This window comes from Sparus aurata, chromosome 1 (assembly GCF_900880675.1).
Source record: "Sparus aurata chromosome 1, fSpaAur1.1, whole genome shotgun sequence".
NCBI lineage: Eukaryota > Metazoa > Chordata > Actinopteri > Spariformes > Sparidae > Sparus > Sparus aurata.
In genome coordinates, this window is record NC_044187.1 from 556,086 (window position 1) to 576,968 (window position 20,883).

Below are 20,883 nucleotides of genomic sequence, written 5' to 3' on the forward strand. Positions count from 1 at the left end.
GGGTCTCTTTGAACAGGTGAACCTTAAATAAACCCAGTGCGTTGATGCAACTTCCTGTCCCATGATGTCACACTGAGGTGACAGTAAGCCCCGCCCACATCTGCACTCAGACTCCTCTCATTGGACAAGAGTCAGGTGTGAGTGTGAAGAACTAAAAACAGCCACACTCAGTCTGATTATTGTCTTTATTGATGAACACATTGTATCTGATCAATAAAGTGATCAATCAGTACAGCTTCCTCTCTGTTTCATACTCATGATTACAACAACAACCAAACTCCATTCGCCAAAAGTAGGACATTTTTTCTGCTGTGATCTGGACCAGGTCCTGGACCAGGAACAGGATCCGGTGGTCCTGGTTCTTCAGAGCAGAGACACGTTCAGCCACTGCAGGAGAAACACACTGATGTGAAATCAGTCTGATACAAAGTGCAGGTTTGTTCTGTGTTGGTTCGTGTGAACAAGCTGTCTGTAGAACAAAACAACAGCTGAACCCGCTAACTGCTACTCACTGCTAACTGCTGCTCACTGTTCTCTCTGCTCACTGCTAACTGCTGCTCACTGCTGCTCTCTGTTCTCTCTGCTCACTGCTAACTGCCGCTCTCTGTTCTCTCTGCTCACTGCTAACTGCTGCTCTCTGTTCTCTCTGCTTACTGCTAACTGCTGCTCTCTGTTCTCTCTGCTTACTGCTGCTCACTGCTAACTGCTGCCCTCTGTTCTCTCTGCTCGCTGCTAACTGCTGCTCACTGTTCTCTCTGCTCACTGCTTACTGCTGCTCTCTGTTCTCTCTGCTCACTGCTTACTGCTGCTCTCTGTTCTCTCTGCTCACTGCTAACTGCTGCTCTCTGTTCTCTCTGCTCACTGCTAACTACTGCTCTCTGCTAACTGCTGCTCTCTGTTCTCTCTGCTCACTGCTACTCACTGTTCTCTCTGCTCACTGCTGCTCTCTGTTCTCTCTGCTTACTGCTGCTCACTGTTAACTGCTGCTCACTGTTCTCTCTGCTCGCTGCTAACTGCTGCTCACTGTTCTCTCTGCTAACTGCTGCTCACTGTTCTCTCTGCTCACTGTTAACTGCTGCTCACTGCTGCTCTCTGCTCGCTGCTAACTGCTGCTCACTGTTCTCTTTGCTTACTGCTAACTGCTGCTCTCTGTTCTCTCTGCTTACTGCTACTCACTGCTAACTGCTGCTCACTGCTAACTGCTGCTCTCTGCTAACTGCTGCTCACTGTTCTCTTTGCTTACTGCTAACTGCTGCTCTCTGTTCTCTCTGCTTACTGCTACTCACTGCTAACTGCTGCTCACTGCTAACTGCTGCTCTCTGTTAACTGCTGCTCTCTGCTCACTGCTGCTCACTGTTCTCTCTGCTCACTGTTAACTGCTGCTCACTGCTGCTCTCTGCTAACTGCTGCTCTCTGCTCACTGCTAACTGCTGCTCACTGTTCTCTCTGCCCGCTTCTAACTGCTGCTCACTGTTCTCGCTGCTTACTGCTAGCTGCTGCTCACTGTTCTTTGCTCGCTGCTAACTGCTGCTAACTGTTCTCTCTGCTAACTGCTGTTCACTGCTGCTCACTGCTAGCTGCTGCTCACTGTTCTCTCTGCTCGCTGCTAACTGCTGCTCACTGTTCTCTCTGCTCGCTGCCATCTGCTGCTCACTGTTCTCTCTGCTTACTGCTGCTCACTGTTCTCTCTGCTTACTGCTGCTCACTGTTCTCTCTGCTTGCTGCTAACTGCTGCTCACTGTTCTCTCTGCTTGCTGCTAACTGCTGCTCTCTGCTCGCTGCTAGCTGCTGCTCACTGTTCTCTCTGCTCGCTGCTAGCTGCTGCTCACTGTTCTCTCTGCTCGCTGCTAACTGCTGCTCACTGTTCTCTCTGCTCGCTGTCTTCTCGACATGCTGCTGCAACATGCTGCCCTAACCCTAAGGTTTATAAGTCTTGTCACTTCCTATGTGATCTCATTGACCTTCACTCTCCAGCTAAAGCTAGACGTCTGCTGGAGTTAGCATGCTAACTGTTAGCATGATAACTCCAGCAGACGTCTCTGTACAGAACAGACTCTGACATCAACACTGTTGTTTCCTCACTGTCTTCTCAGTAACTTAACAAGCTGAACTCTTTTTAATCTTCATCTCCATGTGTATCTACAGTCACCATCATCATCATCATCATCATCATCATCATCATCATGTCTGTCTTCAGTGACAGTGTGAAGCTTCATACCTCCAGAAGGTTGAGCTCGATGTTTCCTGAGTTGTCTTTGTCCAGAGTGTTGAAGGTGTCTGTGGAGAGGAAACAATCATCATCATCATCATCGCCATCACCCCCCCTCCCCCCTCCCCGGTGGGACCGTGTGGTGCATGAGGACTGTGTGGACTCACTGAACATGGTCTCCAGACGAACCAAGCAGCCCACAAAGTTGTCAAAGTCAATGGTGAGATCTGATTCGCTGTAACGAGCCACGAGGACCTGATGGAGGGCATTGTTCAGACTGAACCCTGAAAAACACACACACACACACACACACACACACACACACACACACACACACACACCAGCAGAGGTCAGAGGTCTCATCCTCATTAATATTGTGTCATAGTGCTTTTATTGTGGAAGGTGTGTTTGTTTTTTACCAGCTTCCTCCACAGCCGTCCTCATCTCTGTGGAGCTCATCGTCCCCGAGTTATCCACGTCCTTCTCCCGGTAGATGTTCTGTCACAGCACAGATGACAACATTACCACAACAACAACAACAACAGGTCACATGATAGCAACAATATTAGCTCTTTGGCTAACAGGTGAGTGAAGTAGTTTATCTCTCATTGCTAAGTCGTATCTGAGGTCCGTCCTATTTACAGGAGCGGTGAACAACGTTTCCATCACACGAGAACCTGATGGACCTTAATGATGTTTCAGCTGTTAGTCAGAGTCGAGAGTTACTGCTGGTCCTTTATGTTTCTCTGGCAGGTGGAAGAACCTCCAGTTGTCTATGATGAGGAGTTAATCATGTGTCAGATGGTTCTGACTCCATGTGGCTCATTCCTGCCTGATAATGGACCCGGCGTCGGGCGTTATCTGTAACACTGATCGTTGCTCATGAAACTGGGAGCAGCCGACCGTTAATCAGAGGCTTTGAACAGACGTCTGGTTGTGAGACTCACCAGGAACTTCTCGATTTTGGTCCACAGCACTTTGAACTCCACCAGACCCAGTTTACCAGAGCCGTCTTTCTGCAGCAGAAGTTCAGGAGCTGTTCGCTGATGGATTGGACCTTCACACTTACATCATTTTATCATTTCTAACAAACATGTCAGAGTTTAAACCAGCTGCAGTCCTTCAAACATCGTGTTGTTACTGATTAATGGGCTGACAGATGACTCATTGACTCCGACCCGCTCTGTGGTGGAAGGATACGTCCAGCAGGTTGACCATGTTGCGACAGGTGGCGAGGCTGAAGCCGCTGGTCTGGATGTCAGATCCTGTGGAGACAAACAGTCAGTACACAGTTCACAGGTGAGCTGGAGCTCAGCTGAGTGTCTGCAGGTCACGTGACTCTTACGTTTGGTCACAACTTTGTTGAGAATCTTCTGCAGCTCAAAGGCTGAAATCTCACAGTCCTGCAGACACAAGCACAGATTACAACCCAATAAACACCTTTATTGTTCTTATTATTTGTATTATTATTGTAATTGTTCCTGTTACGATGCAGCTCACCCCTCCTGCCAGCTGACCAAACAGACTTCTGAATCGATCGTCCACGTCCTCCTCATCAATCTCAATCTGAAACAGGAAGTCAACCATTCACATGTCACTGACAGCCACGTGTGATGATGTCATGTCGTCATAGTGACGTCACAGTAATGATGATTCCGTCTCAGCTGAACTTCATTCAGTCAAATGTTTAGTTTCTGATTTTCTATTTTTATTGAACAAAATAATTCAGACTTAATGTTTAACGTTAAATCCATCACATGAAGATGAACGGGCCGCTAACAGCTAACATGCTAGTTGGCTTGGACATGCTAACCCATGGAGCTTTCCTTTTAAATCTTTTCTTTTCTTTTAATCTCTTTTAAATAAATAAATATTTCTATTTATTTCCCGTCACACTTTACATTTTGTTTGATAAAAGCTACTGAAAAGCTACAATGAGTGCACGTGCACGGTGACCACGTGCACGTGCACTCATTGAATGCTGAGTCTTCCACAGTGGGGTTGCATCTGAAATTCCATTCTATACACGACATACTCAGCATGTGTGCTATCGCTCAGCAGTATGCTTCTTCTCTGACGCGCTGCTCAGTGCAGAAGTGACGCACTTCCTGAGAGCCGGTTGGATTGGAGACGCGTAACCGTGGTAACCCGTGCCAACTTCACCTCTACTGGCAATCTGCAATACTACTCTTTTAATACATCCAATAATAATAATCTAATAATACATCCTTGATATGCATCCAATAAGAAGCCACACAAAAGTAAATGTGAACTGCAGGCGTCTTTGTCGCCAGATAATCATCACGTTTCTGGAAAAGGTGAACAACTAACGTTAACGTTACGGATTTTAACCTGCACTGTTAGCAGCAAGAGCTGCATTGGTCGCTGTCCGCCGTCGTCTGTTGTGTTGTTGTTGTCGTCACCGCTGCATTGCATTGTGGGATATTGCCGACGTAGTGTCCATACTGTAATATTTACCGGAAATAGTTTGCACCTCATGTACTACTGGGTTCATACTGAGGTTTCAGACATACTAAAAAGTCTCACATACTGTTTTAGCACTCAGCAGCATGTTAGTGTGGGATTTCAGACGTCATGCTAAAGCTGTTAGCGAGCTCATGGAACACGAATGTTGAAGAAACTCCACTTAAAGTTGCTTAATGCTAACAACGGCCATGTTTGTTGTTTACATTCACTGTAATGATGATAATATCTGAGCCCTGAAAGAGGAGGAAGAGGAGGAGGAAGAGGAGGAGGAAGAGGAGGAGGAAGAGGAGGAGAACCCTGCTGGTTAGTGCTGGTTTGGTGCTGGTTTAGCTGCTGGACCAGCATGATGCTGCTGGGCCGAGCATCAGTGATGTTGGTGAGGTGTCCTGCAGGCTCCTCCTTAATGTTTCACTGTGTTGGTCTATAACTTCTGAATGTTCAGCACTTTGGCTGGTTGGATTGTATTTTGGGGGGAACATTGTTGTGTCACTAATAATTTCTCATTTTTAAATTACTTTTCCTGTTACCTGACCTAACCTTACATTGTTTTTATTTTCATAGCATACATGAAATAAAGACGCATTGTAATATGTTCATAAGCTACGTTATCTCCTCTCCAGCTCTCCTTCCAATCAGAGGTCAGCTCTGTCAGGACGGTTTGTTATTGGTGAGCAGAGTTAACGATGAGGAGACAGACGTCCTCTCACCTTCTCCACTCGGCTCTCCACGGGGTCGTCCAGCTCTCTGCAGGAACAAACACAATGTTCATCATGTGACATCACAACAGCTGATGATGCTGCTGGTTCTGGACTCGAACATCATGTGACATCACAACAGCTGATGATGCTGCTGGTTCTGGACTCAAACATCATGTGACATCACATTAGCGGAGTAACAACGGATGCTGCAGTTCCTCTAACTTCCACCAGAGGCTGCTGTCATCAAACTGGTCTCTCTACAATCTGACATTACTTCAGCTTCTTCACGTCTCCTGTTGGACACGTCACTGTGAATGAAACTCACTGAAAGTCGGCTTGTTTCTCGCTGAACACTCGGACGCAGAAGTCTCCGTTCTTGTTGGGCTCGAAGGTGGACGGCAGGATCAGATACTCTCCGGGAGGAAGACAGAAGCGGCTGCACACTTCTCGCAGGTTGATGAAGGTTTCAGAGCGAGCGGCCGAGGCGTGACGCAGGAAGAAGTTCCTGTTCAGGTGGACGTTCCTCTGACCACAGTACTGACAGAGAGACAGACAGAGAGACAGACAGAGAGACAGACAGAGAGACAGAGAGGACGTCAGGCTGAATGTGTCGCAGCAGAACAAATGAAATGTTGAGAAACAAACTGAGCAGCAGGATGTGAGTGGGTCGGTGGGTCGTGGGTCGTCCTCGTACCTCGTCAGGAACCTGAAACACAAGAGAAGAAGATTGAGACAGGTCCAGAAGAACAGAGACGTTTGTGAGGACGTCTCCTGAACATCGGTCCAAGGCGATGTACTGGACGGGTCTCGCTCAGTGAGGATCCGAAACCTCCACACTGGTCTCAGACTCGTCACAGACTGGACGTATTCATCAGGTTTGAGATCAGTTTTAGAGTCTCTGACGTGAAGATCGCTGAGAACCGGACCAACCGTCCTGAACACGGACGACACCGGCTCTTTGGATCGATGTGAACAAACATCCAGAGAAAAACAGACGACTCACCTCGTAGATGGCGAATCCCACCGTGTGCATGTCCTCTCCAGTCTTCCTCAAGCGTCTGCGGTTCTTCTGGATCAGACCCACCACGAAGCTGCAGCCGGCCTCTCCGTCATCCGGGTCGTCATCCTCCTCGTCCAGCCGGATCACAAACTGAGGGTTGGTCCAGAACGTGTCTGTGGTTCGAAAACATAGGATCAGAAGAGAGACTCCTCCAGTCGACGGCCTGTAGAAACCTGTTCTGACAGAACCGGCTGTCGGGCCTGATACGGGTCTGACGGGATCACTCACTGGGAAAGTTCCTGCAGCCTCCGGCGGTGGAGCCTCTCCTCCAGCTGCCATCGAACTTGGACAGAGCCCACTTGGTGACGGAGTCGTCGCTCAGGGCGTCCGGCGTCAGGTTACAGATCTCCAGTCGGGAGTAATGCTGCAGGAAGTCGGAGAAAGACATCCTAGAAGACAGAGCCGAGGGTTTCACTTCACACAGAACACCTGAGGGGGGAGGTCGGGTGGAGGTCGGGGGGAGGTCAGGGGGAGGTCAGGTGGAGGTCAGGGGGAGGTCGGGGGGAGGTCGGGTGGAGGTCGGGGGGAGGTCGGGGGGAGGTCAGGGGGAGGTCGGGGGGAGGTCGGGTGGAGGTCGGGGGGAGGTCAGGTGGAGGTCGGGGGGAGGTCAGGTGGAGGTCAGGTGGAGGTCGAGGGGAGGTCGGGGGGAGGTAGGGTGGAGGTAGGGTGGAGGTAGGGGGGAGGTCGGGGGGAGGTCGGGTGGAGGTCGGGTGGAGGTAGGGGGGAGGTCGGGGGGAGGTCGGGGGGAGGTCGGGTGGAGGTCGGGGGGAGGTCGGGGGGAGGTCGGGTGGAGGTCGGGGGGAGGTCGGGGGGAGGTCGGGTGGAGGTAGGGGGGAGGTAGGGGGGAGGTCGGGTGGAGGTCGGGTGGAGGTCGGGGGGAGGTCGGGGGGAGGTCGAGGGGAGGTCGGGGGGAGGTAGGGGGGAGGTAGGGGGGAGGTCGGGTGGAGGTCGGGTGGAGGTCGGGGTGGAGGTCAGGGGGAGGTCGGGTGGAGGTCGGGTGGAGGTCAGGTGGAGGTCGGGTGGAGGTCGGGGGGAGGTCGGGGGGAGGTCGGGGGGAGGTAGGGGGGAGGTCGGGTGGAGGTCGGGGGGAGGTCGGGTGGAGGTCGGGGGGAGGTCGGGGGGAGGTCAGGTGGAGGTCGAGGGGAGGTCGGGGGGAGGTAGGGTGGAGGTCGGGGGGAGGTAGGGTGGAGGTAGGGGGGAGGTCGGGTGGAGGTCGGGTGGAGGTCGGGGGGAGGTCGGGGGGAGTTAAAGGAGGTGAGGTTTTACCAGAACTCTCCGTCCTCGGAGCGATGACTCAAGCGCTCTCGGTCCTCGTCACTGATGTTACGCCACTGCTGCGAACTGTGGAGGAAACACCAGTCAGTCTACAGTCAGGAGGAGGAGCAGGAGGAGGAGGTGGGGGAGGAGGAGGAGGAGGAGGAGCAGGAGGAGGAGCAGGAGGAGGAGGTGGGGGAGGAGGAGGAGGAGGGGGAGGAGCAGGAGGAGGGGGGGGGGGGGGAGGAGGAGGAGGAGGAGGAGGGGGAGGGGGAGGAGCAGCAGGAGGAGGAGCAGCAGGAGGAGAGACAGGAGCAAGATGAAGTGGAGGGGCAGGAGCAGGAGTATCTCTGCTACACCCGTCTGCTTCCCCTCCCTCTGGATCTGTGTCTCTGCTCCTCCTCCTGCTCCTCCACAGGTGGGAGGCGCCTCACAGTCTGAACACCTGGACTAAGAGAGGAGGAGCTGACAGGTGGAGCAGCTACAACACCTGCGGGTCACCTACTCATCACTCCAGGCTCCGGTCCACTCCACCTGACCCCAGGGGTTCCTGATCCGGATCAGCTTCTCCATGTTGCCACGGTACTCCACCTGCAGCCAATCACACGCAGAGCAGAACAATGATTGACACCTGTGGCCGTCAGACAGCTGAAGCCCCGCCCCTCAGGTCAGCTTTGATAGGTGCTTCCATAGACACATACACACAGACGTCTCACTGAGCGGGTCGGCCCGCTGCTGCGATACGTCGACGTCGCCGCCATCTTGGATGTGGCAGCTCCGACCCTTGAACTAATACAAGTCAATGGGTGCTTCATAAACATGCTGCAGTTAGCCACTCCCACTGCAGGGGGTGTGTCCTCTCACCTGGGCTGTACCTGTCACAGAGTAGGCGTGGCCTTTCACCAGCTTCTGTCGGGTGACTGCCTCTGAGTCGGCTGAGCTGGTGATCTGCAACAGAACCACATAATCACACATTCAGAACCAAAATCACCTGAGCCCACACAGGAAGTGATGTCACTAAAAACTGAGCCCCCATGTTGGACCCATATGGCGCCATGTTGGACCCTGTGTGGTTCCTCCAGGCGCTCAGCTCACGTCTATGGAGCAGCCCATCAGTGAGCCGCGGCTCTGAGCCTTCTGGATGATGTGGAACAGGTGCGGACTGGGTCGACTCAGCTCGTGGACCTCAGCGATTCCTCCGGTGAAATCCTCGAAGCCCTCGGTGGTGGATCCTCCGGACAGAGCCTCGTAGCTTCCGTTCAACCTGCGATGACATCACAGTGATCTCACCTGTCACCTTCACTGTGTGAACCGCTTGGTCCAATAACATCTGGAGTGTCAGTCTCTTACTTGGCGTAGGCTTTCTCCAGCAGAGCGCTCCAGAACTCCCTCCCCTCCGCTGAGTGGACAAACAGCAGCTCTCCATCTTTGGCCGGAAGACGGTCGTCAATCACCACGTCAACCCACTCACCAAACTGCCAGAACTACAGACAGAGAGACCGTTAGACAGACAGACAGACAGACAGACAGACAGAGAGATTTCTACCCGTGTACCTGGAAGTGGAAGATGCCGGCGTACTCTCCGTCCCTGAAGCTCTGTCCATGTGGGACAACTCGAGCCAGAACCTCCTCGTTCAGAGTCAGAGAGGCGATGGCAGCAAGCAGCCAGCAGTCACCTGCATGGACAGAGAGGGAAACAGCTAGCTTAGCATCAGCACTGGAAGGAGAGGGAAACAGCTAGCTTAGCATCAACATTGGAAGGAGAGGGAAACAGCTAGCTTAGCATCAACATTGAAAAGAGAGATAAACAGCTAGCTTAGCATCAACATTGAAAAGAGAGATAAACAGCTAGCTTAGCATCAACATTGAAAAGAGAGAGAAACAGCTAGCTTAGCATCAACATTGGAAAGAGAGGAAAACAGCTAGCATAGCATCAGCACTGGAAGGAGAGGGAAACAGCTAGCTTAGCATCAACATTGGAAGGAGAGGGAAACAGCTAGCTTAGCATCAACATTGGAAGGAGAGGGAAACAGCTAGCATAGCATCAGCACTGGAAGGAGAGGGAAACAGCTAGCTTAGCATCAACATTGGAAGGAGAGGGAAACAGCTAGCTTAGCATCAACATTGGAAGGAGAGGAAAACAGCTAGCATAGCATCAGCACTGGAAGGAGAGGGAAACAGCTAGCTTAGCATCAACATTGAAAAGAGAGAGAAACAGCTAGCTTAGCATCAACATTGGAAGGAGAGGGAAACAGCTAGCTTAGCTCAGAGCACTGATTTTAACGAGCAGCACTGAATGCATCATCTGTCAGGCTGCTCCGCCTTCATGCTGGAGGATGTTGTGGGCGTGGAGCCTGCAGATACACACTACACAACACTACACACTACACTATCACGTATGTTTGTATTCACAGTTATTGGTCCAGTTCAGGTTCTGTTACTGGTGCTGTTATTGGTCCTGTTCAGGTTCTTTAACTGGTCCTGTTCAGGTTCTGTTATTGGTCCCGTTCAGGTTCTGTTACTGGTTCTGTTATTGGTCCTGTTCAGGTTCTGGAGTCACACAGCTCCGACTGTTCTCAGTGTCTCCTCCCTTCCTGTATGAAATAACTGGACCTGTCTGAACTCGTGCTGGTGACTCAGGAGGTTCTTTGAGGCGGAGGTCTGTGTGACTGTGTTCAATTACAGGAACCGGTTCTTCCAGTCCGACGGGCTGCACACACAATAACACTGATCTGAGGCTGGAGGACACGCAGAGTTTCTTCCAGTAACAGATCAGAACCGCATCATCATCAGTCCAGCTTCATGACGCTGCACGGACGGCGTTTACAAGACGACTGACTTTCTGCTACTATAATTCAGCCGTGCTGCGTTTACTGTCAGCACTGCTGCGTTCACCGTCAGCCGTGCTGCGTTCAGTGTCAGCGCCGCTGCGTTCACCGTCAGCGCCTCTGCGTTCACCGTCAGCCGTGCTGCGTTTACTGTCAGCACTGCTGCGTTCACTGTCAGCCGTGCTGCGTTTACTGTCAGCGCTGCTGCGTTCACCGTCAGCGCCGCTGCGTTCACCGTCAGCCGTGCTGCGTTCACCGTTAGTGCTGCTGTGTTCACCGTCAGCACTGCTGCGTTCACCGTCAGCCGTGCTGCGTTCACCGTCAGCCGTGCTGCGTTCACCGTCAGCGCCGCTGCGTTCACCGTCAGCCGTGCTGCGTTCACCGTTAGTGCTGCTGTGTTCACCGTCAGCACTGCTGCGTTCACCGTCAGCCGTGCTGCGTTTACCGTCAGCGCTGCTGCTACAGACCAACAGATCAGATGAGCTTCAGCTCTCTGCTCTGATTGGCTGGACTACAACAGTTTACTGAGCAGTAACATATTGATCCATGACGACAGACTAATTCTGTTCAACACGCCTCATGTCAGTGGTGCGTATGTGATCAAACGGGTCAGCCCGACAGTTCAGCTGGTGGTTCGTGGGCCACACCCGGCACTGAAGCGACCTCCGAGCGGCCCGGCACTGTTTAGCAGTTTGACTCCGCCTCCATCGGCGAGTGTTGGTGTCATAATGGCCACACAGCAAAGTGACGTGTCCCATGTGTAGTCAGTTCTGTGCGGTGCTGAAGATCCAACAGTGACAATCAGACTTTGTGGACAAACTGAGAGTGAAAGTTTTGACTCAGCCGTGTGGTTCTGGTCCAACATGGCCTCAGCGGCCTGGCCTGTGAAAACAGATACATGGTGTCGGTGTTGTTCTCACCCAGAGCCCCCTGACAGATGTCGGTTCTGGACGCTCCAGAGATGATGAACTCGGGGTCAGAGGTCAACTCCTGCACAGGAAACAAGAAACACATGCTGCAGGTTATCGTCAGTGTGAATGAGGTGGGTTTGGATCCAGGCAGGATGACCAGAACTGACTCACTGGACCCGGTCCTCCAGAGAGCTGTAGGACGTGGTTATTGGACTAAAGCTCTCTGGAGGACCGGGTCCTGACTGTGACGTCACAGAGGGTCAGACTGCAGCTCAGGACATCGACTGGACCGGTTCTGAAACCTTTGGTGAGTCAGAATCATGTGAACATGAGCCCGGGTAAAAAACAGCAGAATCCTCTTTAAAGTAACAGAAGATGCTAAACAGGGAGAACAGGAAGGACCACATGATTCCAAGATGGCCGCCCCTCACTTCCTGTTGTATTTAGTGTTTTGTTTACAGGAGACGTTGACACAAACTGTGTACTAGTCCTTTAATCAGGTGACGGGGTGCTACCAAGCTGTGATTGTCCGGCTGAGTGAAGGTGAGAGAGTGGGCGGGGTTTAAACAAGGAGAACAGGTGAGCTGTTCAGGAGGGCTCACCTGTTAAAGGAGCAGTGTGAAGATTTAATATGTCAGTAAGATGATGTCATCACACAAAGTCAGCCTGTCAACAGCTGCTGGAGCCAGAAGAACCGGTTCACCTGTGTGTGAGTGGGTGAGCCACGTGAGCACACCTGAGCGTCCGGCAGGTTTTATGACTCTGAATATGTTTTGAATAAATTACGAACACTTCCTGTTTGGTCCGTTTGGTTCTGGTTCTGATAAAACAGACGGCTCATCTTCAACGTTCACTCTGAACTGAGATATGAATCGTTTCCAGATTAAAATTAAAGACCCGCCATGACTTCACTTCAGTTGTGCTGCCAGTCCAAACCCTCTGATGAAATCACTCATCAGGCTCCGCCCCGTTTAACCACAGCTCCAGTGAGAAGGTCCGACTGTCTGTGACCCAACACACTGAAGGACATCAAAGAGACGACAGCTGTCTGTCATCTGTCATCTGTGACCTGCAGCAACATGTTCCTGTGAGGGCTCTTCTGATCTGATCTGATCTGATTGATCTGATCTGATCTGATTGATCTGATCTGATAAACTTGTTTCAGGCTAAGCAGGTGCGGCTGTTTATTCTACAGGAAGCTACACACAACTTTAACCGAACTCCATATACAAAGTCATGATTTTTAACTCCTCCCTCTCAGGAAACATGATTAACTGAGTAAAGGAATGATAATCTGACCTCTCTGGTGACGCCGTCGGATCGTCTTCACTTCGGCTACTTATGTCTCCATGTGAGCGGGTCAGACAGATTATTGATGAGAGGAAAGTTTCGATCCTCACTCAGTCTGTGTCGATCTGCTGCACTAAAATCACTTTTTCTTAAATCAGGTCTGGTGTGGTGTTACTTCTGCATCATCAGCTCATCAATGGAGAGAGACCAATAGTCAATCATCAATAATCCAATCCTTTTAGACTGATGACGTCAGTGAAGTGAACTAATAAAAAGTTGAGCTCAGCTTTAAATTGCACTTTTTTTAAATGAAGTCTGGTGTGTGTTGATGAGTCTGTACCAAACTTCATAAGAATAATGAATGTTTTTATCTCACTGACCGTCGGTCTCTGCCAGGACACCCCCCGGACCTTGTAGGAGTTCGGGCCCAGTTCGTTGAAGCCCAGTGAGGACGGCAGCGCCGGGAACGACTCGTCCTGGAACAGACGGCCGGACTCGAAGCAGCGCTGCCGCAGAGCCTCGTAGTCCTGGTTCAGGTACTTCACCGCCTGGCTGTTGGTGCCGATGCCCTGGTTCTTCTCCCGGCGGTGCTGAACGGCGGCCGCGATGCCCGACATGCTGATTGTTCTGGAGCCTGGAGGGTCTGGAGGTTCTGGGAAGTCCTGGAAAGTCTGGAAAGTGTTGGAGTCGGAGAGTGTTGAGGCTGCAGGTGACTGATGCCAGGAAGGGCGCGGCGCCCTGCTGGGATTAAAGAATCAGCCACACAGGTGCGACTTCCGGTAGGTGCCTTCATAATAAAAGTGTTATTGTCAGCACGTAACTATAAACAGCTGTTTGTGATCGACAGCAGTCCGTAGATATTTAACATTCACCCCTACTGTCCCAAACTTCCGCCTGTCACTAAACTAACAGAAACAGAGACACTCAGCAACACACGTGCCTTTATTGTGAAGGCTGTGTGGCGGAGTTCCGGTGTCGTTGTGTGAAACCTTTCAACATGAAGCAGGAAGGGAGTTTCATGTTGGCTCCAGACTAAACTCACAGAAAGTTCATTCTTTAGCACTGGTACACTACCTGTCTCTCTACCTGTCTGTCTCTCTACCTGTCTCTCTACCTGTCTGTCTCTCTACCTGTCTCTCTACCTGTCTGTCTCTCTACCTGTCTCTCTACCTGTCTGTCTCTCTACCTGTCTGTCTCTCTACCTGTCTGTCTACCTGTCTGTCTCTCTACCTGTCTGTCTCTCTACCTGTCTGTCTCTCTACCTGTCTCTCTACCTGTCTGTCTCTCTACCTGTCTGTCTCTCTACCTGTCTGTCTCTCTACCTGTCTCTCTACCTGTCTGTCTCTCTACCTGTCTGTCTCTCTACCTGTCTCTCTACCTGTCTGTCTCTCTACCTGTCTCTCTACCTGTCTGTCTCTCTACCTGTCTGTCTCTCTACCTGTCTCTCTACCTGTCTGTCTCTCTACCTGTCTCTCTACCTGTCTGTCTCTCTACCTGTCTGTCTCTCTAACTGTCTGTCTGTGTGTGTATGTGTGTGTGTGATGGAGAAAGTAATCGGATACTTTCCTGCAGTAACAGTACTGTCCCCTGTGATGTCATCACCTGATGGTGACATCATCAGTGGTGTGCAGCATCTGTGGGGATTTTAATATTGATCTGATTCATTCAAGTCACCACAAACCATCTGAAGACTTCATCAATACCATGAAGAGTTTACACAGCTCACCGTGACACACCGACAGCAGGGCAACAACTGATCAATGACATCAGTGACCACATACCAACAGTGACTACAAGACGGCTCAGCAGAACCTTTACATTACAGCGTGGATGTGCGTTGTCTCCGGTCCTGGACAGTGACTGACAGGTCCATGTGAGGGCAGTCTGTCCTGGGATGAAGAGGAGTTCAGGTTTACTCAGGTTGAGTTTGAGGTGATTAGCAGCTGTCAAGCAGAGATGATGCAGACATTCAGAGATGATGCAGACATTCAGAGATGATGCAGACATTCAGAGATGAGCGTCACAACGTGGCTGTTGGAGGAGGACGAGGGGAAAGAGAGGAACAGTTGGTGTCGTCAGCAGAACAGGGGTCAGAGAATCCATGTGATGTGACTGCAGAGCCTCGTCATCTAGTGTTAGTGGAAACAGAACCGGTCCTGATACTGAGCCTTGAGGGACACCAGTTTCCAGAAAGCAGGGTTTGGACAAGGAGCCGTTCCATGTGACCTGACAGGTGAGATTTGTCATCACCATCATCATCTTCATCGTCATTATCATCATGACAACATGACTTCAGATCAGATCAGCTGTTCTCTGCCTGCAGCTTCTCTACACTTCTTTGTTCTCATCTTAATGATCACCAACGTCATGACGGCCTGAAGATGATACAGAAATATAAATATTTGTAAATAAAATGATGATCACAATATATTTGTTTAACTTCAGACCTGCTTCAAACCGTCTAGTGTTTTCTGGTGTGATCCAGGTCTCGGTGAGGACCAGGAAGTGGAGAGTCTGCAGGGAGGCTCAGGCTGAAATAGAGTCCGCCTATTCGAGTCCGAGACTGCAGACTGGCAGTTCCACAGCCCCCCCAGTACTTCAAGTCCAGTACTGGTGGAGAATGATGGAAAGCAGAGATTGGCTGGATTACAGCCTCCAGCGATGTGGCTCCAGTTAAATCTTCTCCAGTTTGATGTCCTGACTGGGATTGTGTAAAGTTCATGGCTACAATCGGCGGTGGACAGCGAGTTACTGTGACTGCCTCTACAGACTCCTGCAGAGAGACTCCCTCAGTCTTGGTTCTGCTGTCCTGACGCTGCAGCTGATGCTGTACGGATCAGAACTTATGTTTTAGATTGACCTCAGCAGGTTTGGCTCCGCCCTGCAGTGCCGATTGGTCACATCTGACTGGGTAGAAACTGCCTGTTAACACTCAGCTTCAACAGTCTCACAACATTTTACCTGAAAAACATCCCGACAGGATAATATATGCTAACACCCTCACAGAATAAACACTGGATCTAAATCACTTCTTACTCACCAGTAGTAGTTTCACAGCTTCTGTTTGCTGGACAAAATGTAACACGCTTTTCATTTTATCATGATTATGGTCCAAATAATTTAACTTTCTATTTTGTTTTGTTTTCAGCTCAGAAATAAATCTGCATTAATTTTTTCATTTTGTGGTTTAAAGGAAACTGCAGTTTGGTTTTAAGAAGTTTTCTCAGAAATGATGAATTTCTCTTTTTTAAACGATTAACAGACGTCGATCATTTGTTGTATGAAAGATTTAAAATGTCAAATCAAAGTGACACAAAACATGACCCTGTTTATTAAAGGTGATGACTCACTTCCTGTTTATTCAACGTGAATGATGATGCACTTCCTGTTTATTAAAGGTGATGACTCACTTCCTGTTTATTCAACGTGAATGATGATGCACTTCCTGTTTATTAAAGGTGATGACTCACTTCCTGTTTATTCAATGGGAATGATGATGCACTTCCTGTTTATTAAAGGTGATGACTCACTTCCTGTTAATTAAAGTTCAATGATGACACACTTCCCATTTATTAAATGGTGAATGATGACTTACTTCCTGTTTATCAAAGGTGAGTGATGACACACTTCCTATTTATTAAAGGTGAGTGATGACGCACTTCCTGTTAATTAAAGTTCAATGATGACACACTTCCTATTTATTAAAGGTGAGTGATGATGCACTTCCCGTTTATTAAAGGTGAGTGATGACGCACTTCCTGTTTATTAAAGGTGAGTGATGACACACTTCCTATTTATTAAAGGTGAGTGATGACGCACTTCCTGTTTATTAAAGGTGAGTGATGACACACTTCCTATTTATTAAAGGTGAGTGATGATGCACTTCCCGTTTATTAAAGGTGAGTGATGATGCACTTCCCGTTTATTAAAGGTGAGTGATGATGCACTTCCTGTTTATTAAAGGTGAGTGATGACTTACTTCTTGTTTTTAAAAGGTGAGTGATAACTCATTTCCTGTTTATTAATGGTGATGACACACTTCCTGTTTATCAAAGGTGAGTGATGACACACTTCCTGTTTATTAAAGGTGAGTGATGATGCACTTCCTGTTTATTAAAGGTGAGTGATGACTCACTTCCTGTTTATTAAAGGTGAGTGATGATGCACTTCCTGTTTATTAAAGGTGAGTGATGACTCACTTCCTGTTTATTAAAGGTGAGTGATGACTCACTTCCTGTTATTAAAGGTAAATAATGACACACTTGCTGTTTATTAAAGGTGAGTGATGAAGTACTTCCTGTTTATTAAAGGTAAATAATGACGCACTTGCTGTTTATTAAAGGTGAGTGATGACACACTTCCTGTTTATTAAAGGTGAGTGATGATGCACTTCCTGTTTATTAAAGGTGAGTGATGACTCACTTCTTGTTTTTAAAAGGTGAGTGATAACTCATTTCCTGTTTATTAATGGTGATGACACACTTCCTGTTTATTAAAGGTGAGTGATGATGCACTTCATGTTTATTAAAGGTGAGTGATGACTCACTTCCTGTTTATTAAAGGTGAGTGATGATGCACTTCCTGTTTATTAAAGGTGAGTGATGACTCACTTCCTGTTTATTAAAGGTGAGTGATTACTCACTTCCTGTTTATTAAAGGTGAGTGATGACTCACTTCCTGTTTATTAAAGGTAAATAATGACGCACTTGCTGTTTATTAAAGGTGAGTGATGAAGTACTTCCTGTTTATTAAAGGTAAATAATGACGCACTTGCTGTTTATTAAAGGTGAGTGATGACACACTTCCTGTTTATTAAAGGTGAGTGATGATGCACTTCCTGTTTATTAAAGGTGAGTGTTGACTCACTTCCTGTTTATTAAAGGTAAATAATGACGCACTTGCTGTTTATTAAAGGTGAGTGATGAAGTACTTCCTGTTTATTAAAAGTGAATGATGACACACTTCCAGTTACTGATGATGATTTTATTTAAACTTCGTTTTCATTCAAATCAACAGGAACAGACATCAGAAAACTCCCAGCATGCACCTGGAGCAGGCGGCTGTCAGTTGATGGCGAGGCAAAGCCACTGCAGGAAGAGAAGAAGAAGAAGAGTTCAGTGATGATGTCAGGGGACCAGTAAGAGTCCACTGCAGGTCTGTATACTGGGATTACTGGCCCAGAACCAGTCAGACCAGTTTACCTGCTGCAGGTCCAGTTGGATCTTCCCCTGGTTCTTCTTGTCCAGAGTTCTGAACATTTCTGTTGGAGAAAAAATTGAAAACTGTTTTTCAACAAAACAGTGTAATCGTTGTGCTTGTGAAAGAGGAAGAGGAAGAGGAAGAGAAGAAGAGGAAGAGGAAGAGGGAGAGGAAGAGAAGAAGAGGAAGTGGAAGAGGAAGAGGAGGAGGAAGAGAAGAAAGAGGAAGAAGAAGAAGAAGGGGAAGAGGAGGAGGAAGAGAAGAAAGAGGAAGAAGAAGAAGAAGAGGAAGAAAGAGGAAGAGAAAGAAGAAGAAGAAGAGGAAGAGAAGGAAGAAGAGACACGTCGTCCATCTTTATTGGCAGTCATCAGGTCACACTCAGACGTCTGAGCTCCTCTGGTGTCAGAGTGTCCACGTGAAGGTCGGGGAGTCTGGATGGTGCTGATGGAGCGTCACTGGACCCGGGTCGGGTCTGTGTTCTGTTCTGATGTTAACGTTTGAATGTTTGAGACTCACTGAAGAGCAGCTCCAGGCGGATCAGACAGCCGACGAAACAGTCAAAGTCGATGGCAAAGCTGGAGTCAGCGTACCGACCCACGATCTCCTGGATCACGGCGCTGTTCAGCTGGAACCCTGAACACACACACACACACACACACACACACACACACACACACACACACACACACACACACACGGTGGATCTTTAAAGAACCCACAGAATTCCTCTCAATGTCTCCTTTCTACTCTTATAGGGTGTGAACCCACTCAGTGAGTTCTGGAACCCTAACCCGCTTAGCACCCAGAACCGAAGAACCCCTGCTAGAACCACCCGGAGAACCCAGAGATCCTCCTAATGAAGGCTTGATCAGCAGTGTGGTTCTGACCTGCTTCAGCCAGCGCGGCTCTCATCTCGTGACTGCTCATGGAACCAGAACCATCTGAGTCGTGACTCTTAAAGACCTCCTACAGAACCACAGAACCACAGAAGAAGTTTGACTCAGCATCACAGAACTCTGGACCCACGTCTGACAGCGTGAGGAGGATTCAACGTGAACTGTGATTGGACCCGGACATACGTGGTACCTGGACAGAACTCAGTACAAGTTCAGTACTTGAGTAAATCTACTTAGTTACATTCCACCAGGTAACTGAGTGGTTACTATGGTGACAAGGTGCTCTGAAGTTCCTCACCAGGTATTTCTGGATCTTTGTCCACACATGGTGAAACTCCAGCAGACCCAGTTTACCGCTGCCGTCCAGCTGGAGACCAGTTAAAGGTCCAAGTCACAGTTATTGATCCGGATCAGATTGATGGGTCAGAGGTCACAGTTATTGAGTTATTGAGTATTGATCAGTGTGTTCTGGTGTGAAGGATACATCCAGCAGGCTGATGATGCTGCGGCAGGTCTGCAGACTGAAACCATCACTTTTCACATCAGATCCTTCAAACAGACGACACACAGGTGAGTTCAGGTGTGAGACACACACACACACACACACACACACAGGGTTGTGTGTTCTTACTCTGAGAGATGACCTTGTCCAGAACGTGTTGGAGCTCGAAGGCAGAGATCTCAGAGTCCTGTTGGACAGAGAGGTCGGACTGTGACGACCCGTCAGCTGATCGGGAGGTTTAATGAGAGGAGAAATAAAACCCGCCTTACGTTTCCAGAGATCTGAGCAAAGAGACGCTTGAAGTGCGGATCCACGTGATCGCGCCCGACGTCCGGCTGGAAGGAGATTGACACATGCTGAGTTCAGATGTTAGAAGTCGAGTCTGAACGATGAAGAATCACAAAGAGTCACAAACCTCCTGGATGTCAGCGTCCAGGTCCCCCTCCATCGGACTGAAACACAGAACCAACCGGACTTCTTACAGAGAGTGTGTGTGTGTGTGTGTGTGTGTGTGTGTGTGTGTGTCACTGACCTGGTGTGCGCCTGCTTCTCGGTGAACACCCTCAGGATGAAGCTTCCTTTGCGGTGCGGTTGGAAGGTGGACGGGATGATGGCGTACTCTCCCGGCGGCAGCTTGAAGCGTTCACACACCTCCCTCAGGTTGATAAAGTTCTGACTGCGAGCCGCCGCCGCCCTCCTCAGCAGGACATCCGGGCCCAGGTGGACCTTACTGCGTCCTTTATACTGACCACAGAAGAAGAAGTGAGCGTGTGGCTCAGGCAGCGTGAACACTGTAACTGTAACAGTACAGCCCCACAGCTGAACTCTACATCAGTAAAAGTAATCAAGTACTAGGAACTAAATGTACTTAGAGTATGAAAGTGAAAGTATAAATCATGGATCCTGTCACTGTTGTTTTCAGAGCTGCACTTTATACTCAATCTGAAAAGTAACTAGTAACTGTAACTATCAGAGAACATGTAGACTTTACTGAAGTACAGTACTTGTGTAAATGTACTCAGTACTTCTGAGTATGTGTACTTCTGATACTCAGGTTTGTGTGAGTGCTGAAGGTGAACCGACCTCATCAGGAACCTGTGAGAGAAACACACACACACATAAAAACACAGTTTTTTTCTCAGCTCAGAGTACGTGTGTACTTGTGTACTTGTGCCTCAGTGGGATTTTAAATTTCACATCCTGAGTACTTTTCATGGAGGTACTTTTTTGTGTGTTATCGTGTGTATTTCTGTGTATTTGTACCTGGTAGATGGCAAATCCAATGGTGTTCAGGTCTCGACCGAAGCGTCTCTCCCTGCGAGCGTCTTTCTGCATCAGACCAATCAGGACGGTGCAGCCATCCTCGCCGTCGTGCGGCTCGTCGTCGACGTCCTCCAGGCGGATGAAGAACTGAAGGTTGGAGCAGAACGTGGCTGCAGAGAGACACAAGGTCAGAGTGTGTTTATCTACAGAGCTAGTGTAAGCAACGTCAACGTTGGCTAGTGTTAGCAACATTAAAGCAACATTTAAAGCTTCACACTGGTGCTCC

The 20,883-nt window shown here is 49.2% G+C and overlaps 1 protein-coding gene across 1 annotated transcript in view; it reads right to left on the reverse strand.

The window, feature by feature from the left end:
- Positions 1–239: 239 nt before the first annotated feature.
- Positions 240–20,883, reverse strand: part of LOC115585369 (uncharacterized) — a 28,980-nt gene continuing 8,336 nt past the window's right edge. The window contains exons 10-41 of the mRNA XM_030423690.1: positions 20,598–20,767; positions 20,418–20,429; positions 19,867–20,078; positions 19,750–19,786; positions 19,604–19,690; positions 19,464–19,521; positions 19,317–19,381; positions 19,131–19,199; positions 18,824–18,902; positions 18,453–18,569; positions 17,939–17,997; positions 13,118–13,492; positions 11,457–11,526; positions 9,263–9,384; positions 9,059–9,192; positions 8,804–8,972; positions 8,573–8,656; positions 8,214–8,299; positions 7,721–7,795; positions 6,683–6,843; positions 6,398–6,567; positions 6,089–6,100; positions 5,720–5,931; positions 5,404–5,440; positions 3,710–3,775; positions 3,555–3,612; positions 3,410–3,474; positions 3,157–3,225; positions 2,629–2,707; positions 2,377–2,493; positions 2,219–2,277; positions 240–387 (exon numbers count right to left, since the gene is read on the reverse strand). Of these exons, the coding sequence (XP_030279550.1) occupies positions 364–387; positions 2,219–2,277; positions 2,377–2,493; positions 2,629–2,707; positions 3,157–3,225; positions 3,410–3,474; positions 3,555–3,612; positions 3,710–3,775; positions 5,404–5,440; positions 5,720–5,931; positions 6,089–6,100; positions 6,398–6,567; positions 6,683–6,843; positions 7,721–7,795; positions 8,214–8,299; positions 8,573–8,656; positions 8,804–8,972; positions 9,059–9,192; positions 9,263–9,384; positions 11,457–11,526; positions 13,118–13,492; positions 17,939–17,997; positions 18,453–18,569; positions 18,824–18,902; positions 19,131–19,199; positions 19,317–19,381; positions 19,464–19,521; positions 19,604–19,690; positions 19,750–19,786; positions 19,867–20,078; positions 20,418–20,429; positions 20,598–20,767 (3,209 nt within the window). The 3' untranslated portion in view covers positions 240–363. The remainder of the gene's footprint in view (positions 388–2,218; positions 2,278–2,376; positions 2,494–2,628; positions 2,708–3,156; positions 3,226–3,409; positions 3,475–3,554; positions 3,613–3,709; positions 3,776–5,403; positions 5,441–5,719; positions 5,932–6,088; positions 6,101–6,397; positions 6,568–6,682; positions 6,844–7,720; positions 7,796–8,213; positions 8,300–8,572; positions 8,657–8,803; positions 8,973–9,058; positions 9,193–9,262; positions 9,385–11,456; positions 11,527–13,117; positions 13,493–17,938; positions 17,998–18,452; positions 18,570–18,823; positions 18,903–19,130; positions 19,200–19,316; positions 19,382–19,463; positions 19,522–19,603; positions 19,691–19,749; positions 19,787–19,866; positions 20,079–20,417; positions 20,430–20,597; positions 20,768–20,883) is intronic.